A 13,681-nucleotide genomic window follows, 5' to 3' on the forward strand; every position below is an offset into this window, starting at 1 on the left:
AGATTGTTTGACAGAGGTTACTTTGTAAAATTACGACAGTTGTTGCTTGTTCATAGGCTTCTGGCGATCAAAGAAAATTTATTGACACTAGAAATGTGCTGTCTGTGGCTAATCTGCTTTGCTTTAATTCCTTAGGTGCAGCTATTTTCTTTGAATTCAAACACTACAAGCCTAAAAAAAGGTTTACCAGCACCAAGTGTTTTGCTTTCATGGAGATGGATGAAATTAAACCTGGGCCAATCGTAATAGAGCTGTAAGTGACGCACATACAGAAGTAGTGCTAATTTAACGGTGACGACACTCTCTTCTTAACGTGTAACCCGGGAATAGATCAGTTATCAATGGCTTTTCTATTGTGGTTACAGGTACAAGAAACCCACTGACTTTAAAAGAAAGAAATTGCAATTATTGACCAAGAAACCACTTTATCTTCATCTGCATCAAACTTTGCACAAGGAATGATCCTGACATGAATACCCCGGAACTTCTGTGAATCTTACCACTCAGTAGAAACCATCCTAGCTCTGTGTAGCACATTCGCCCTTCAACAGGCAGGGAGCAAGTCGTACCCAGGCCAGCAGGCCAGAGTGAGTCCACTGCAAAGCTGTAGCACAGAATTCAAAGTCCAGCACGTCACTGATGTAAAAGACTCCTTTGGATACAGGCTTACTGTAGATCTTGAAACGTTTTCACTTTTCTATTAATCGTGCAATGAATAGCCTCTTTTCTAATTTGCCACTACTCCTGCCCTGCTTCCTGGAACGACACTGTTGTGGGTGGAATGTGCTCACCTTCACACTTAATACAGCAATAAGAGTGTGCTAGAGTTTACACACCTGTCCACTTCTGCGCCAATATGCTCTTTGGTTTTTCGAGTTAATGTCAGACTTTGGGTTGATGTGGGTAGGATAGTGTGAAACTGCTTTGAGAGGAATTGGACCAATTATGCTGCCCAAGGTCAGTCTGGAAATTTATAGGCTGCTTCTCGGAGACGGCCTTGATTCACCCTGATCTCATGGTTCTCCTGCTTAGAAACAGTGTGCCTTGGCCTAATCAGTATCCCATATGGGTGTGTTCGCAGGCGGTAGCTGTGATTTTTCCAGATGACCGGATCGTTTTTCTGAAAGTGAGCATGTTTTTAGTCATGTTGATTAGCTTTTTTCTACATCACATCGTTACTCTTTCTGATAGTGATTCTGGGGTTAGTGACGGAACCATCTCAGAATAATAACAAATTCTTGGTGGGTTTATAGTCTTCTAAATCGTGTAATCTAAAAATAATTTGAGTCAGATGCTAACAAGATACCGCAGGAATAACTGCTGTTTTTCTGACAACTGATTGTGAAACCTTAGAACCTGCATACCTCTTCTTACAGTGCTGAGTATGCAAATCTGGAGATATTCTATTTTTTTTTTTATATAGGTAGATAGGATTGCCATTTATTTCCTATGTAGATATACTGACATTCATCCATATGGAAATATGCAGGTCATTAGCTTTTTATAATTTGACTATTTACATTCTTTTGACTTAATAATGGGGCATAAATAAAACTTTCATAGTACACACGAGGTGGATATTTGATACACAGAACATTTAAGATTTGGGGTGGGCATTCTGTGGGTTAGATGTGGAGCCCACATATTTAATGTTCACTTTTAAATGACCAATGCTAGCATGAGGGGAACGCAGTGCCAGTACTTGGCCTATTTTTAAACTCGTGTAATAAGCCTAGTCAATACCATTCAGTATGTTTGCTTTTTAAAATAAGTAACCACAATTAAGTTCTAGCCCTTGCACTTCAAGAGATCTAGTCTCCACTTTCAGTTGTCTGTTAGGTCAGTTCTGTTTACTATGATGGATGTTAAAAAACTATATGAGCCTGAAGAATTCTCAACCCAATTTAGTCTTGCCTCCCTCTTGATTAGTTTAATTCCAGATGATTCCATCCACAGTAGCTTGAGGGGATGAGGAATTTGCCTTAATAAATTACTTTGTTGTTCACTCAACTCTTAGACTGTGACTTGTCAGCCCCGTGCCCCCCCCACCCCCGGCCCCGGCCCGGCCCCCAGACTGTAAGCTCCTCAGGGGGCAAGAACCACATGTTCTCCATGTCACGTACATTTTCTGAGGTGCTTGGCAGCGCTCTGTACCCTGTGGAGTACTCAGTACCTTTTGTTTGATGTTGCTGACAAGACCTAAAAATAATCCCTTAAAAAAACCTACCATTAAAATGTAGCAAAACTGATACATTGTTCTTTCTCTTTTCTCATAGACCATAAGACATGTATATCAAGGTGATAGTTTATGTCACATCTGCTGTCATTCACAAAAGTATGGTGTAGATGAACTCCAAATGCCTTTCATCAGTGTTAAAGAAGCTTAAATCGAACACCGCGTGATTAGCTTAGCTTTGTAATTCAGACCTGAATGAAATAACAAAACGAGCGACCGTCTTGAAGCAGTAGACACAGAATACTCCACATCCCACAGATTATTTACTTTTCGATGAAAAGCTCAGCCACTGAACAGTAACCACAACTATAGCAGACTTCCAGGCTGAAACGCTGCTGCTCTGTAACTCAGATGATTTTAGCAACCAAGCCCAGAAAGACAGTCGTCAGTCAGTTAGCTGGAGATGACTTCTGAAACAGGTGTAATTTTCAAGCTAGTCGGGGCTGATGGGACTGAGGGTGATGCCCCCCACACCCTCTCCAAATTGGCGGCCTGCCTGGGCCGGGCTGCCGAAGGGGTGCAGACAGAGGGCTCTGAGAGGGGCGGCAGGGGCGGCAAGTCTGGGGCCGCTCGGCTAAGCCACAGGTGGAAGTTCTCTACAACTGACTGACTTCTCAATACGAAACAGAGAATAAACACCAAAAAGGCTTTAGAGGTTAAAAAAAAGAAAAAGACTCCAGGATTTGATGTTGAAATAGATTTAATTTACCTTTGCTACTATATTATCTTCCTAACTGGTGTAATCTATATTTAAATACTATTTAAATTTCGAAATTATCTTAACTTCACCATTATTTCACGTCCTGAAGAGACTGATACACTCAAAAGCTGTATTTGTGACTTAATCTTTTTATTTTACATGGTTAAAAATAACCTATGCTGTTAACTATGGAGTTTTCCTCTTAAATTTCTTCTATTCTTGATAATAAACAGGACACAGAGATGGAATTCTCTTTTCCTGAAAAACTCCTTATGTATTCGTTATGAATTTTGGAAGAGTTGTCTTCTTTCAACGGTCCATATCTTTCTAAAGTGGCATCTTTTTTAGTTTAGTATAAAGAAAAAGTTTTGTTTCACAGTGAAGCATTTGCTTTATTTTATAAGGTATTCTTAAGAGGACTAAATATCCTAAAGGTGACAAGTCGCGGTGCAGATTTCAGTAGTATCTATCATTACATCACACAACTTCAGAGAATGCAAGAGTATGATCTAGCCGTGAACAACAATATCAACCTTTTATAATTCTGATTTAATTGAAATCTTAAAACTTCTTGAAACGTGCTACAAAGTTAGTTACTATGAAGTGTCTGGTGAGTTAGTTAGTTCTTAGAAACACTGTTTAAAAGACCTGGTGCAGTAATGGGTATAGCAAGTATGATGCAATCCTAGATTCTCAGATTTACTGATTTTTAAATATAAGTGCCAGTACTCAAATATGAATTTCGGAGTAGGAGCAATCAACAAAGAGAACTGAGTTCAGCCCATGGTTGCTGACCTAGGGCATGATACAAGCCTCACAATCCTAACTAACTCATTCTTTCTCATAGTATTACCTACTCTTTGCCCTTTTTTGCCATATTCCTTGAAAGTCAGTGGCAAGGTATAGGAGAAATAACAGACTCTCTACATTTTTTGAAAGAAATTTTCTTACTTTTATGGTCATGACACATCATTGTCATTTTTCCGTTATGCACCCTTAACGCAAGAACGGTAGAAGCAACAGAACATCAGGTCAGACAAGTCTTGCTACATGTAAACTCATACTCAGAAAACCGTTCGCAACCAGGCAGAGCCACAAGAAAGCACGTGAATGCTGTCCAAATTGGCCCACTGACTTCTTTGAAGTAGAAGGAAAACGTTATCAGTTGCGGTGCTTCCCGGTGACTTTGAGGTTGAACTCGTGAGCGGTGAGCCAGGGAAGTGTGCTGCCAGGTCACCATCTTCAGTTCTGGGAGCTTGAGTTTACATGTTTCCAAAATGGTACAAGTCTCGTGAGAAAACAATGAGTCAACAGACACTTGGGAAATATTAATAACCAAATTTTTATGAACTATTACTACAAAGAACTTCAGCAAGAGGGGAGATAAAAGTTTAGTAATCTTTTAGTAAACATTTTTAGCGTAACAGTCTTTGCGACCAGGTATTTTTTAAAAATCAAGCCTTATAAATACTGTTGCTCTGTATTCAACTGGTGTACACTAAAAATAGGATAATAAATGGAAATACATGTTCTTATAGCATTTCCACAGGAAATGTTCATATTTTTCACGACATTCTAAATCATTTAGCAGTTACATATGCTACATTAACTAAAACACAGGTATTCTTTATTGCACATTTCAAAGTTGTAAGGAGGCTCTAGCTCACAAGGTGATTTTTATTTGGGGAGGGGGAAATGATATTTTTTAACTGTTTGGCTCAAAAATGCACACTGCCAAGGCAGCTTAGTTCTAAAAACAAACCTTTTAAAATCAACTTTTGGATTCTGAAGCCAGTGAAAATCCTCTACCGTCATGAACAGCGCACAGTCCACTTTCTCTCTGACTAGAAGTCCGAGGTCAGTTACGGGCTCTGTGTGAAAGCCTGCGAACAGCCCTGGCTAGTGCTCTGAGAGGCAGGCGGGGGCTCACCTCTGGAGCCGGAAGCCGGTGAGTCTCTTGCAGCAGAGGAAGGTGGATAATCCTGGGGGCCATGGGTTGGGGGTGGTAATCGGGTACCAGGGATAAAGTACTCTCTTGGGCCAAGAGAGCCTAAAGGTCTAAAAGGTGCGTGTCCTGGTAAGAATTCTCGAGGGTCAAGAGGCAGGTCCCGTCTTCCTGGTGGAACGCCTGGTGCATATTCTCTTAAGCCAAGTGGTGGACGCAAACCAGGACCTGGAAAAATTAAAATTCAGTCACGTAACTACATATGAACGTATCTAAATTTAGATGATTCCATGTATGTTAATCGTTAATTCTTCATACCCCTGGAAGTCAGGTGGTGGCATCCCCACTTTACAGATGGGGCAAACTTGAGGCTCAGCAAGTTTAAGTTACATGCCTGTAGCCAGCCAGCCATGAAGCAACATAGGCTGGATTTAAACGTGGCTCTACCTCGCTTGTGGTTTTTTTCGACAACACAATTCTGCTGTCTTTATCTCACAAGAGCTTGATTTGTACTTAGAAGTACTATATATCATACTAAGACGATAGATTATGAAATAAGGGCTTCACTGTTAGTAAATTTTGATAAGGGAAATTCCATTGTTACTGTAACAATTAAAAACTCATGCAGTAGGCAGCATGGACCTACATATGCCATCAAAATCAAGGTGTCTGCCCTGCTGGGAAAGGCCTTCCAGCTCCACCTAATTAAATTCAGCAACATTCTACCTAGTAGCTATTAGATTCTACCTTCTCTTTAACATTTCCTTCCTGTTTATTCCCAAGGTGGGGAGTGATGGATTAATCTTTCCTTCTTTTATACTCTGTGACCCGTTGCTTGTACTTCCATTATGGTGATTACAAGTTTTATGTTGCATATAATGTATGTATGTGTCCTACAGGACGCCTTAAGCTCTTGGAGTTAGGAGAGTTAATTCCATCCATAACAGAGCCTAGTATGTAGCCAGAGATGTTCAAGAAACATAGGCAGAAATAATATTTCTGACTTTCTATGAACAGCCCATTTTCCCCTGTCTACAAGAGATACCTACTGCCCATCTCAGTGTAGGGAGATTATGCAGCACCCCATGTGTCCTGAGAAACTGGCAGAAAAGTTCAAATGTACTCAGCCAGCTTTACCCTTTCATTGCACAGCCCTGCGTAGCAACTGTTAAAATTTTATCTAGGATTAGAGTGAAAAGATGAATACACTTCACAAGTCCATTACTACCATTCAATCATCATACCAAAGGGCGGAGGAAGTGGCCGAGGCCCAAAAGGCCCGCAGAGTTGAGGAGGTGGTCCGTATCGAATGGGTGGTAGTAGAGGGCCTCCCACGGGGGAGCTCATGAGGGGTGCCCCTGGAAAAGGAGGGGGCCCTTTTGCAGCCATATTAACCTGCAAAGGAGAAGTAATGAAAGTTCTGAAATACTTGGATATGACAGATAAAAGCACCAACACCAGTAAAAGCTAAAACCCAATGAAGCAGACAGATGTCAGGCACCTGTCCAAAGAGCGAACTACGGCAATGAAACTCTACCCCTCCTATCTGTCCCACTGACAGCTCGGGAGGGTTCAAAGAATGTCAGAAGAGTGAACGCTTCCACCATAATCATATTATTGCTTGTATAGGCAAACAGAAGAGGATGCAAGAGGACTGTCAAAGGATATTAACAGAGGTGATTCCCAACTAAGAACTAACAATCATACCATACACACCGTAAACTGCTTCTAGGCAGCCCCTCCCTCCCGTCACCACAATAGCTCATTTTTCCATATTAAGAGTGGAAAGAACAAAAGGGAATGAAAAATCCATTTTCTACACACGTAAGAAGAGCTAATATTCAGAGTACCTTCAATTTCCTTTCATGTGTTATAAGATCTCACCTTGCTTTAAACATGAGGGAACAGAGGCACAGAGAGTATTAGATAACTTGCCGAAGGTCACACAGCACGTAAGAGGCTGGGCTGGAATCCACTATCAGCCTGACTCCAAGCCAGTGCTCTTCCTCCTCTGCCCCCGCTATCAGAGGAGGCTCTACTCTCTTTGAAGTCAGTCCGCTACTTCAAAGGGGTCTTGGGTCTTAGCCAGGCTGCCCTGGGACACAAAGAGCTCTCAAGCGATGTGTATTCCTGGAGTCCTGCACTGGAACTCACAGGTATTTCCCAACAGAGCTGACGTTATATTATACACGTTCAGCAGGCACAGCTCCAGCATCTACCTCCATTCACCAGTAACACTGTCCTTCACAGTATGAGGTGCTGACCCATCCTTCCCTACGGAAGCTGGGCTGGAAATTCTCAATAATGAAAATACGTATCTCGACGTCAACACAGTAAAGCACTGTGAGGTACGATCAGAGGACTTAGCAGCTGTCGCAGCTACACAAGTCACAAGAGAATACACTTATGTGAACATAATTCAAGGCTACTGCTGGGAACTGGCACAACAGGTAATTAAAGATTTCCACTATTCAGTACTTCACTTATAGCAAACATCCTCTGTTACTAATCTGTAATTTCAGATTATTCAAAATAGGGCTTGCCTGGTATACCACTGGAGATATTCTTAAATAGCACACTTCCAAGCAAGTACGTAATAATGATGAATTTACACAATATACGATGAACTGACTTGCCTTAGAGCACTCAACACCGAAGCACACAATACAGAATTGAAGTGATGACTTTTCACATTTTAAGGTTAATTACAACAGATGCTCTAAAGAGATTAATCACCTAACCAAAACAGGAAAAAGGAGTAAAAACCAACCAACCAACCAACCAACCAACCAACCAACCAACCAACCAACCAGACTTCAGCAACCCAGCAACACTTCCAAGTCAACAGTAAGGTCAGTATTGCCATGCAATTTAAAGCAAAGCAGATGAGTGTCATGCTCCTCTGATCCTTTCCAGAAATACACCAAGTAAAAAGCCCAGTTCAACCTACAAGTACTTAGTGCTACTGGATGCTCAGCCAAAGACGTAATGCTGGGAACTGAAGGGCCTTCAGGCTCTTGGAGAACAGTTTACTTTTTCAAAAAGTAAATGAGATGGTACAGACATAACAGAACACACAAAAGGGAGAGGGACGAGGCAAAGAGAGGGCGTTGTAGAAAAAGTTAGATGTTTCCTGAAATACCTAATTACAATTCAAAATGACTGCAGAATTTACCTTGCCCTCATCCATCACCTTAGAGGGGGAAGAGCTTCTTGAGCTACTGTTCATCATGGGAGCTGCACCAGATTCTGGATCTGTGGGAGGCCAGAGAACTGATTTAGACTTATTCTGACTTGTATACTCTCTGAAGAAGAATACAAAGTCCTCTACCCACCTCCTCTACAATTTGAGACTCTTTGAACACACTTAGGTCCCTTACCAGAGGCAGAGGGTTTCCCAGATGCCTCAGATGACCATCGAGGACGAGGTAGAGGCCCATCCACTGACCCTTGAGAGAGAAATAACAGCCCTTGCATGAATTTTTCAGAATAAACCAATTGTGGACAGGTCAGATTTCAGTTCTACCCAGAAAGCAAAATTTAAAATGGGTCTCCCAATACGTATGAGGAGAAATCACTAACAATTTATGCACAAACTTAAAGAATTAAAGTAAGAACTATCTTGGATTTGAAAGACCTACAGGTTAATAGCACCGCTCAGGTACTTCAAGCTACAGGCAATTGTATATGCTGTTTTTTCAGTCTATATGTAATCTGACTTCCATATCTTACCAAGTATTATAGACATATTTATGATTAGAAACAGACTTATAGCATTTCACATTAATGAGAAATAGATGTACACTGCATAAATTATATAGTTTTAAGGCTACTTTTATATTATTCAAGAGAGGAACTCAACATAAGTTTAAAGATAAAGGCCTATACTTCACAGCAAAAATCTGAAAAGAAACAAACAACAATAAGAATAAATGATATTTACATATTTGTTTTACATATATACTTATACATGACAAATAGTATTGTTATAATAATAAATAAATGCTTTTTGTTCTAAAGCAAATCTAAAGTCGACTATTTATCCACCAAGACAAAATTAAGAAATTTCCTTCTTTATATTGGACAGACCCAAATTCTCAACCGCTGCTTGCATTAGAATTCTCAAAGAAGGAAAAAACTCTTGAAACAGTTTACTGCAAGGTAACACGTCAATGCTCACCAAATTCACTCCGAGGCACCTCTCTTCGGTTAAGCGTAGCAGACAGAGGTCTTGCGGGTGGGTCTGCTGTCAGCGGCGGGGAGCATTCTCCACCACTCACAGGAGATGGGCCAAAAGAGCCATTCTGGCTCAGGGGACCTGACGACAACAGGCAATAATTACCACTTTAAGTGAACCTTTTTTTTCTAAGTTCTTGGGATAATTTCTAGGGCATCATAAATATTACACACATATTCAGAAATAAAAAGTAATTTAAACACATTTTTCACCAAAAAATAGATTGCAGCCCTTTAAAAGTGCTCCCTACCTCTCCGTGGAAGGTTTTGTGTGTTGGGTCTTCCTGGCATTGGTTTTATAATCACAGGTTCTTCTTGCAGCATTGCCATCTTTTGGGTTAGTTCCAGTAATCTTGAATATAGAGAAAGAATGGATTTAAATATGAAATAGAAAATTAATTCCTTATTGGATACCACACAGCACAGCCTTTAGAGACTCTAAAACACACTGAAAATATGTTTTAAAATCACATACTTGTGTCTCAAGTTGGCAGCTTCTCTCTTCTCTTCAGCTATAGCTCTTTCTGCAGCACGAGCTTTGAGCTATTGGAGAAAAAAAATATCCAAAATAAGCTGTGGTAGACAACACACAAAATAAAGAAAAGAAAAAAAAAAAATCTTACCCAGTTATCGTGAGCTTTCTTCTCATGAGTAGCGATCTGAAAAAGGTAACACATCAAAAAATATGTTCAGAGATTCATTATAATAATATGTATTAGAAAGCAAAGAAGTCTGCTGCTGTAGGGCAGTATAATTATTACCTGGTTTTTAAATGAGCGCTCCGTCTTCTGTAATTCTTCCTCCATTTCTTCAATTCTCCGCCTAAGAATTAAACTTGCTTTGATCATTTAGAGCACAACTGAACAATATTTTAAACAATCTCGCCATGTTCCCTTTACTCTAACAGCTACAGCTGTACCCTTTCAGACTTCATCCATATGTATAAAAACACATTCTACATGGCTGTAATAAGAGTACACTGTGATCAAAACTAATACTGCATAATTTCCTTCCTTATTATTTAATAGCTGGAGATTCTGAACTGATACCTTATAATTTCCTTAACTGTTCAATATGTTCTCAAACAATCCTGCTATAAATATTTTTCTCCAAAAAGCTTTTTCTTCCTTTAATTATATCCACAGAAAATTTCCCAGAGCTATGATTACTGGGTCTATCAAATGGCATGATCATTTTTTTAAAATTAATTAATTAATTAATTATATTTTTGGCTGCATTGGGTCTTTGCTGCGTGCGGGCTTTCTCTAGTTGCAGTGAGTGGGGGCTACTCTTTGTTGCGGTGCAAGGGCTTCTCATTGCAGTGGCTTCTCTTGTTGCGGAGCACAGGCTCTAGGCGTGTAGGCTTCAGTAGTTGTGGCATGTGGGCTCAGTAGTTGCTGCACGCGGGTTCTAGAGCGCAGGCTCAGTAGTTGTGGCACACGGGCTTAGCTGCTCCGTGGCACGTGGGATCTTCCCGGACCAGGGCTCGAACCTATGTCCCCTGCATTAGCAGGTGGATTCTTAACCACTGCGCCACCAGGGAAGCCCCAGCATGATCATTTTAATGGTTTTCAAATACATCATACAGCAAACTGCCTTCCAAAAAGAATTTCTCCGATATATAAAACCACTCAGAACTGTTGGCATGAACCAATTTCCCTTACAGTCTTGTCAGTATTGGGTGTAAGGAAATTTTTGTTAATTTAACAATTTTTCCTTTGTTAGCTTAAAATTTATTTTTTCTCATGTTAATTAAATGTTTTGACCACTTATTTCTGCTTCTGGTGCCATTTTGTTCTACACAGTGTAAAACAGTTTTTTTTTTTTTTAAAAAGCCAACGGTAGTTTCATCTGCCACTGACACCCTCCTTAGAAGCTGAACTCACTTGTACGTTTTCACTTCCTCTGCCGCCAAAACCGCCTGTTCATCTGCAGCTGACAGCCGCTGCTCTTTTTCTTGCCGCTCATACTCTTCTTGACTCAATTTCCTAAGATAAAATCAGTTGTCAAATGAAAGTGTTTCTCTTGCTTTCCCAGCCGTCTGTCTGAATGCCTCCTTGTTACTTCCCATCCTCTCTAAAACACACATACAAACAAGTCATAGGAAGGAATTCAAACCTGCCACTTAGGGATAAAAATCAAACTCTGGCCTGTTGGCAAATCACCTGCATTTTTAAACTTCTCCTCCTAATTCTCTACTCACTAGTAAATGAAACAAACAAATGGAAAAAACACTCTGTGCCCCATGGGCAAGTTTCCTGTGTTTGAGACAATGAAAGCTCATTTTTACTTCAATGTGGAAAGCCAGGGCTGATCAACCTAACACAATTAAACTTACTAGGATAGAGCAGGGGATAATTATTGCTCTTATTTCTGCCATGGAAAGACCTGTAATTACTTCTCTTACTTCAATCTTGGAAGGACTATTTCTCAATCCAAGGCTGGTACCATGATAATTAGCCCCCAAAAACCCTTTTAGAACGTCTTCTAATTGTGCAATTAACCACAGATTAATTCCACACTTCAGATGTGGGACTCCTACTGCCTACTTCAATAGAATTATGATTAAAGGAAAGAGAAAAATCTTAGAATTGGCCATGTCTACTGGATAGAAAAAGAATCTAAGCTGTCCCATAATCAGAGTATCATCTACGGGAAACTGGTTTTAACCTACTAACCTTGGAGCTCAAGATATCAATCTACTGTAACAGAGACTGCAATGGTAGCAACATGGTTTTAAAATGCTATTTTCTTGTTACCCTTGTACTTCTTTGACCATAGTTCTGATTCAAAAGAAACTTGAAACAATTTCTATGAAACAGAAGCATAATCAGAAGAGCTATAGTAAAAACAGTTAGTAATCAAAGAGAAAAAGGGTTGTATATTCTTTTGTAATTGTCCATTCAATACTCAGCATATGTCTTATGAATAGCTATAATATATTTTACCTAGTAAGATGCTAAAGATAAAAATATGGGCAAAGTACTATCCCCACACTGAGTTCGCAGTTTAATGTGTAAACGATGTACCTAACAACAGAACAATCCTTGACTCAGGAAGAGATGTGAGAAAACTGGGTCTTGAAAAAAGATCAGAGAGAATTTTGCTTCCAGGAATGAATGAGTTAGTCTGAGAACACTGAAAACAAATAGAACATTCGACAAAAATATAAAGAACATGCTTGAAGGCATCAGAGAGCTAATATATTAGCTAGTAAGCTAATATATGAGGCCAAGATCTAGTAAAAAAAAAAAAAAAAAAAGGAATCTCAGAAATACAAATAAGCCTGGCATCTGAAGCCACTTTTCCCCTAGGTTCACCCATGCACTTAAGACAATGTAGAGATATGAGGAGGCTACTGAACAGAGTTTTCAAAAGATTCCTTGCTGCATAGAAAATGATGGAGCTCAGGGCTACCAGTGAGAGGGACCCTAGTAAAAGCCCTGGGCTTTAGGCTGAGGCTAGAAAGAGCTGTGCACTTGGAGTACCAAATGAGCAATGCAGTGTCCTTTGAAGGAACTAAGACCTTTTTTTTTTTTTTTTTGGCTGCATTGGGTCTTTGTTGCTGCGTGCAGGCTTTCTCTAGTTGTGGCGAGCGGGGGCTGCTCTTTGTTGAGGTGCGCAGGCTTCTCATTGCAGTGGCTTCTCTTGTTGCGGAGCACAGGCTCTAGGCATGCTGGTTTCAGTAGTTGTGGCATGTGGGCTCAGCACTTGTGGCTCGCGGGCTCTAGAGTGCAGGCTCAGCAGTTGTGGCGCACGGGCTTAGTTGCTCTGCAGCATGTGGGATCCTCCCGGACCAGGGCTCGAACCCGTGTCCCCTGCATTGACAGGCGGATTCTTAACCACTGTGCCACCAGGGAAGTCCGGAACTAAGCCATTTTTGAATGACCTCTATTGCTGACTGGATTAAAATAATGACCACATGCTAGAAATAAACTCAAATCTTTTCTCTAGGAAAACAACACCATTCTAGGCCTCCAATTCCCTCTACAATGTTTGCCACTCAATCAAAACTGTCTAGGCACCCCACAAGACACTGTGATTAAAATCTAAAAGACAAGAGGAATGACCCATCGAGGATCCACATAATGGAATTATCACACAGACTTTAAAATAACTGTGCCTTATATATTCACGGAAGCAAAAGTGTCAAGATTACAAATTTCAGCAAAGGATTAGAAACTACAAAACTGAAACACAGTAACTGGAATTAAGAACTCAATGAATGATTTTAGTAGCAGATTTGATAACTGAAGTGAGATGTTAGCACACTGGAAGACAGGTCAGAAAAAAAATCCAGAATGAAGCAAATATAGATAAGAATGTAGCAGACATAGGGGAAATTACTTAAAAAAAGGTTTAAATGGAATCTCAGAAGAAGAGAGAATGAGGCAGAATCAACATATGGAGAGAGACCCAAAAATTCAGGAGGTGCTGATGACCTCAAACAGCATAAATGCAAAACAGTTAGGGAAGGGGAGGGGAAGGAGAAGAGAAACACAAACCAAAAACGTCCACACCTAGGCACCTCCCAATAAAACTGCTGAAACACCAAAAGAGAACT

At 40.3% G+C, this 13,681-nt stretch overlaps 2 protein-coding genes across 4 annotated transcripts in view; one reads left to right on the top strand and one right to left on the bottom strand.

Moving 5' to 3' along the window:
* Window positions 1-2,249, top strand: part of AIDA (axin interactor, dorsalization associated) — a 42,025-nt gene extending 39,776 nt beyond the window's left edge. The window contains exons 9-10 of the mRNA XM_068541790.1: window positions 136-253; window positions 366-2,249. Of these exons, the coding sequence (XP_068397891.1) occupies window positions 136-253; window positions 366-462 (215 nt within the window). The 3' untranslated portion in view covers window positions 463-2,249. The remainder of the gene's footprint in view (window positions 1-135; window positions 254-365) is intronic.
* A 2,297-nt stretch (window positions 2,250-4,546) lies between these two features.
* MIA3 (MIA SH3 domain ER export factor 3) overlaps window positions 4,547-13,681 on the bottom strand; it is a 78,887-nt gene continuing 69,752 nt past the window's right edge. For all 3 annotated transcript variants that reach the window (XM_068541781.1, XM_068541780.1, XM_068541782.1), the window contains 10 exons: window positions 11,004-11,105; window positions 9,879-9,939; window positions 9,741-9,776; window positions 9,593-9,660; window positions 9,369-9,469; window positions 9,062-9,199; window positions 8,262-8,330; window positions 8,057-8,136; window positions 6,126-6,276; window positions 4,547-5,109 (listed from right to left, as the gene is read on the bottom strand). In XM_068541781.1, the coding sequence (XP_068397882.1) occupies window positions 4,799-5,109; window positions 6,126-6,276; window positions 8,057-8,136; window positions 8,262-8,330; window positions 9,062-9,199; window positions 9,369-9,469; window positions 9,593-9,660; window positions 9,741-9,776; window positions 9,879-9,939; window positions 11,004-11,105 (1,117 nt within the window). In that variant the 3' untranslated portion in view covers window positions 4,547-4,798. The remainder of the gene's footprint in view (window positions 5,110-6,125; window positions 6,277-8,056; window positions 8,137-8,261; window positions 8,331-9,061; window positions 9,200-9,368; window positions 9,470-9,592; window positions 9,661-9,740; window positions 9,777-9,878; window positions 9,940-11,003; window positions 11,106-13,681) is intronic.

Source organism: Eschrichtius robustus, chromosome 3, assembly GCF_028021215.1.
Source record: "Eschrichtius robustus isolate mEscRob2 chromosome 3, mEscRob2.pri, whole genome shotgun sequence".
Classification (NCBI taxonomy): domain Eukaryota; kingdom Metazoa; phylum Chordata; class Mammalia; order Artiodactyla; family Eschrichtiidae; genus Eschrichtius; species Eschrichtius robustus.